Source organism: Schistocerca cancellata, chromosome 9, assembly GCF_023864275.1.
Source record: "Schistocerca cancellata isolate TAMUIC-IGC-003103 chromosome 9, iqSchCanc2.1, whole genome shotgun sequence".
Classification (NCBI taxonomy): Eukaryota; Metazoa; Arthropoda; class Insecta; order Orthoptera; family Acrididae; genus Schistocerca; species Schistocerca cancellata.
In genome coordinates, this window is record NC_064634.1 from 489974535 (window position 1) to 489980701 (window position 6167).

The 6167-nt window shown below is 39.8% G+C and overlaps 1 protein-coding gene across 1 annotated transcript in view; it reads right to left on the reverse strand.

Annotated features, from left to right (window-relative positions):
• The window catches only part of LOC126100432 (uncharacterized), an 84213-nt gene extending 78438 nt beyond the window's left edge, over positions 1–5775 (reverse strand). Inside the window, exon 1 of the mRNA XM_049911037.1 lies at positions 5343–5775. Coding sequence (XP_049766994.1) covers positions 5343–5651 — 309 coding nt within the window. The 5' untranslated portion in view covers positions 5652–5775. The remainder of the gene's footprint in view (positions 1–5342) is intronic.
• Between the last annotated feature and the right edge of the window lie 392 nt (positions 5776–6167).

Sequence of the window (6167 nt, forward strand, 5' to 3'; positions counted from 1 at the left end):
GAAAAACAACTCTTGTTCAAAGATATGTGAGCCACTTAAGTGGTGTTATTTATAATTTGTTGTGTACATATGTAAAGAGGCTGAGAAGGAAATGGCCATTATAGAAAGGTTAAAATCATTTCTACATTGTAAACAAATGTTAACTTACTGAAACGCTAGGCCCTCATTTGTTGTTGAGCATTTTTTCATCTGTTAATATGTGTACCCCCTATGTCATGTGTTTTTGCACAAAAATAGTCCAGCTACTGGTTTCTTGTTTTTCTGTTTCAGATGCAATCAAATACGTCTCCACAGAAAAGCGATCTGTTGCAAGGTTAGCTGTGATAGATATAATGTTGACAAGCATTTGTGTATTCATGTTAATTTTTTTTTTTGGTACTGTTATATAATGTATTTTTTTCAGACGTATAGTAAAACAACTTTTTGTATCTACTTATTTTACTGAATATATTTCTTTTGCCTGTTTAAATCCCCTTGTAGCTTTCTTGGAAAATCATGTACCAAGCAAGACGGCTAAGATGGTGTTCATGCAGAGTGTCACATCCACATGGAGTTGGGGAGGGGCGGGGGGGGGGGGGGGGGGGTGTTTCCACTGTTTTCCCAAGTTACCATAAGGTCATGGCTGACTTCTCGCACTATCACCTTGCCTAATGCTATATCCTATTTTGACAATTTGGTGAAAATTTTCCTTATCAATGTCAACAATTGTTTATAATATTGTAGACAATCATATCATCTTTAATGTTATGATACCATGTATCATAATTCATTATTGAGTCATGCCACATGTCTCACCTGATTTTGGCACAGGACTGGCATATGCCATCTGTTATCAAGTTAATTCCAACTTCATAACTGAAGACATAACTCTTCCCATTCTAGAAGGATATTTTTGGCTCAGAAACAGGCGGTTTGGGCAATAAGTGGTGTGAGTTCACCAACCTCCTGTCTACCTCTTTCACGAGTCTGGGTATTTTGACATTGGCCTCTCGATATGTGTATTCCTTATTGTCGTTTCTTGTTACCAATATTAGTTTATTCCAGGAATAAGCAGCTTTCACTCTCTTAATACTTGGCAGAAATCAAACCTCCATTTGGATCGGATTTCCTTACCTCTTGTGCAAAAAGGTGTGCAGTATACTGCTGCATCCATTTTCAATAAGCTGCCACTCGAATTCAAAAATCTTAGCAGTAATCCACATGCTTTCAAATCAAAACTGAAGAGTTTCATCATGGGTCACTCCTTCTGTGCAGTCGAGGAGTTCCTTGAAAAATTAAGCTGATTCTTATTGTATTGCTGATAGCGCTTACTTAAACTTATGGACTGACTTTCTCAGGTTCATGAACATTTATTTTTATCTGTTATTACTTTTATGTTGTAAGTTCATGTACTGACATGTTCCATGACCTTGGAGATTTGCTCGTCAATTTGGTCCTACAGAACTTGATGTGTAAATAAATAAAACATACATTAAGCACAGTAATATATTTTCACTATTGTGCATACATTAAAAGTCCACATGACACAGAATTCTACTTTCCCTCATCTTAGGGCTTTCTGATGAACAGTTAAACCTGTTCATGTGCAACTCTGCAAGAGATCTTACATTTTGTGAAATTTCCTAATTGGCTTCAGATAAAAGCTGCTGCAAAATTATCAGTTTACATTTTCTTACACCATTTACACAAGTCAGTCTTTTTTTTCCGGATGTGTTCAGGATAAGTTTCTCTGGTTGGTTAGTTGTTTGGGGGAAGGAGACCAGACAGCGAGGTCATCGGTCTCATCAGATTAGAGAAGGACGGGGAAGGAAGACGGCCGTGCCATTTGATAGGAACCATCCCGGCATTTGCCTGGAGCGATTTAGGGAAATCGCGGAAAACCTAAATCAGGATGGCCGGACACGGGATTGAATCGTCATCCTCCCGAATGCGAGTCCAGTATCTAACCACTGTGCCACCTCGCTCGGTGATAAGTTTCTCTCATAACGGCTGTACCGTATATCTGTTGTAGAGTGATCATTCAAGAAAGGGGTGGGTCACCATACTCTCAATCCATAGTTACAGATTGGGAGGTTAACAGTTTCTCACATTTAGAGAGAATACTGATTAGTGTCACTACAAAGTTTCTAAACTGGAGGCAGCCTCTACATTAAAATGTGTAAATTAAGCATTTCATTTTTTTCAGAGTTGGCCTGAGATGGAGACAGTAACACTGTCTGATATACATTTTTCTTAAGCATACACCTACAACAAATGGCGTTTCTAGAACGGGAATCAGATGTAAAAAAGATGAACACAGTTTGAACTACAGGGTTCACAAACTTAAGACAATCAGCTGTGCAGCTGTTTTGCATATTTGACTTACGATTTCTTCACAGACACTGTTACACAGTGCTTTATTTGCTATGGTTTGCACTAGTACCCCGTACCATCACCTCTGATGAAAAAAAAAAAAAAAAAAAAATCAGAACTGTACATTCTGAGATGTATGATAAAAATGTTACTGTGGTTGATCCAACATATTTTAGTATTCACACTTTTAAAATGCTCACAAAAACATTAAAATAACATTCTAAAAAGCCTAAATTTCAAAAACATCCTTTCGGGAAGTCACAGTACCAGAACCAGAACCAGAATCACTCCCTCCCAGCCCCTTCCCTCTTTTTCCAAATTGAACACCGTTACTGCATATGATCCTTTTATTCATTTTTTCTGTACCAAAATATGACAAATCCCATATCATTGTATGATAAAATAGATGCTCAATAAATAACAAAGGAGTGTAGGGTAGACAGCAAAATTGATACTGGATGCATGTCATTCCCATTGCACCATTCTCAAAGTGCTTCAAGCATGACACTAAATGCTTCAAACCTAACTAGTGTGACAGTCATCACCTTTATAAACATGATTTGAGCATGACAGTGATCACCTTTGAAATCTTGGCGACACTGATATGTAGTGTAATTTGAGTTCTAGGCTAGTTTTAAACATGCCATTCTGGCTGGGAGTTGAAGCCAATGAATATGTATACAAATGAGTGGTTATGGTAGTACATTGATTTGGACTGTAGCCCAAGGTTTACATTTGAGCATTGAGTAACATTTTTCATTACAAATAACTAAAACTGTAATATAAAGTCAGGAAAAGTGTGTTAGTTATACATAATAGACAAAATCTCCATCACGTATTTTGGTGTGTATTATGCACCTGTACATAGACTGTACATTTGCAGACACCATCTCTATGGTAGATACCGATATTAGTATGAGGTGTACAGGTTTCTGTTACGATAAAATAAATATGACAGGAATTTGTACTTTGGTTTCCAGACTAGACTTAATAGGAAACCCAGGGACTTTTCTGCTAACTGGGTCGATTACTAACCCAAAGTATACGGTATATAGGTTATGATGCCGATTATTAATGTCACCGCAGAGTATAGAGTTTCTGGCAGCAAACTGTTTGCATTCATTGCCGTATATATATTAGTTCCACATTCCTGAAAGTTCTTTATTAGATAATCTAAATAGGCCAAAACGGGCACTGTAAACAACAATATTGAGTTTTCTTTCTTACGAGTACTGTACTCTTACCTTAAACGCATTCTGCTTATTGGTATGGTAAGTTTATTCAACTGAGAAACTCGAGCCGCCAACCCTTTGGAATTGTCCTCCTCGCACTATGTACACAACAGGCCTCCTTTTCAGTCATCGCAATAAGGAATGCCACAGTCCTCATACTAGTGTGTTTTTAATGACTTTTGTTCATCCATTTTCTCAATTAAGTAATCCCAATTAACTATACTACTAGTGTTGGTAAAAAACAGTAATGGTTGCAATTTTAGTTTTTTTTTATTTTTCAACGACGCGTTTCGCCTTAGTTAGGCATCTTCAGGTTATCTTTTCTAGATGGACGCGAGAGGCACCAAGATCTGCATAACGCGTTCCCGTTCACAGGAGCGAGCAACAGTAAGATAGGGGCTCAGGTAGAAAGTGGACTGGAAGAATAACTACTGATAGTTAAGTGCCGGTACCGTACGCCCTTGCGCCAGTCGACGTAACGACTTACACACCTAGCATTAGCAATGTGTTTGTCAGACATGGGCCGTTTTTACATCGTGTAGATCTGCAGTCTTCACGTCGACCGACAACTAGGATCAACATGCGAAATGTAAACAATCTCAACACGTCATCTGCATCCTAAGTTGTCTTCTTGAGGGGACGTACAGTTTCCCGAGTACAAAATTTCGCGCTAAATGGCACTCACGAACAATGATAAAACGATTTTGTCGCTGTTGTGTCAATAGTAAAGCAAATTCGCAGTTTATCAGTTTAATTGTTATTAACCTTGCTGTTTCCCAGATTATAGCTAGAATGTATTTCTGTTAATAACGGGACGTAGGCTATCTTCATGTCATTTTCAAGCTATACGTTTGAAACATTTTGCTGCAGTATCTATTATTTCACTTCTTGTCAGCGATCCGAGTCCGTATCAACTGCATGTCAAACGCGTTAACTTAAACAAACAGCTGTATTATACTCGCCACAACTGGAGCAAAAAGTTCGCGTGAGGAGAGAGCAGTTTCATGTTTACAGAAAACTTAATGCACTGGCGTGGAAATAACTTCAGTATCATTGAACGCTTAGAAGAGAACTAACACGAGGCAGTAATAAATACCGATATCCAGACGTGTTTAAATACGAGGACGATAACATGAAACAGACCTACACGTTTACGGAACTGTAGCACAAACAGTTACGAGGATGATATCAATGTAAGTTTCAGAAAAGAGGGCTTTGTCTTCCTATTCCCCCTGGTATTAATGTGAACAAAATTTGATCAAGCTGTTATCAGATACCGACTGTCAAAAAAGGTAACTTATAGTTCCACCGAAGCTATGAGTGTACCGACCATTAAAGTAAATTATATTAGGCTATGTTGTCAGCACAACCTGTTTTTTGGGGGGGGGGGGGGGGAGGGGGGTTGTAGCGAGGGCAGGGGGTGGCACCATCACTCAGATCCAGTTTGACATTCTTTCCCACAATAATGGATGTATATATACGGCATTTGACGGCAAAGCTACAATATTATTCACAGATTTCTGAACAAAAATAGTTTTTAGTTCATATGAAAGAAGTGCGGGTATCTATTACCAGTGCTACGTTATGTGACAGAAAAGGCTAAATATTATACAGCTACAGAAAAAGACATACATTAACATATGGGCAGTGCATTAACGTATACACAAGAAACTCTTCAGCATTTTTAAAGTTGCAACAGTCGCCCCGCCTCTTTTTAAAACGCTATTCGTTTGTCAACAAAAAACAATGGAAACTTACCTTAATTAGTAGGAGTCGGCCAAGAGCGGAAGCGTGGTTGTTTACGACGTCTATCTGTAGGAATCCGTATAGAACTGCGGCTACAATCACTATGCTGCTTACTACTTTAGCAACTTTTTTGAGAAAATGCTTTCTGAGCGATGCGACCAACGGTGCACAAATAATATCCATTTCCGCTGGTGTAAACCCGGCCTGTTTGCAATACTGATAAAAGGACATCAGTTCTGCGTCGAGCAATTTCAGCTTCTCCTCGTACTCCATTTCTTTCGTCTTTTTCTGCGGCTTCGGTGTCGATTTCTGGGTAGACATGTTCTAAGCGCGTCTTGTATCACCTCCTTGTCAAGCCTTTCACTTCTGTCCTCCAAGGGAGTACAAAAACGCGCTGTTACGTATTGATCTCCAGCGTACGGTGAAAGTGCAGCTGCAGCGTGGTCGCAGTCTTCGCCGCATGCAGCGCGCGTGCGCGGCAGGCCGCCCCTATCTGTGCGCCGACCATCGCCGGGCGTTCAGAGTACCCTGGTCGACATAGCCGGCACGGTAGCTCAGCGTGTTCGGTCAGAGGGTTAGCTGCCCTCTGTAATAAAAAGCTGAGTTAATCGATCAACAACGAACTTTAATGGATGTCTTACGACGTCCGCCCTGAACAGATGCAACGAACGAAACCGAACAAAATGAGATTAAAAAAAAAAAAAAACCATCGCCGGGCGTTCAGAGTACCCTGGTCGACAAGGAATGTTGGCAGTCCTGGCTTACCGTGTTCGTTCTTCGTGATGTCGTTCAAACGTTGGTAGTAACAGCCATGTCAGTGACGGCAAACAAGAGAGA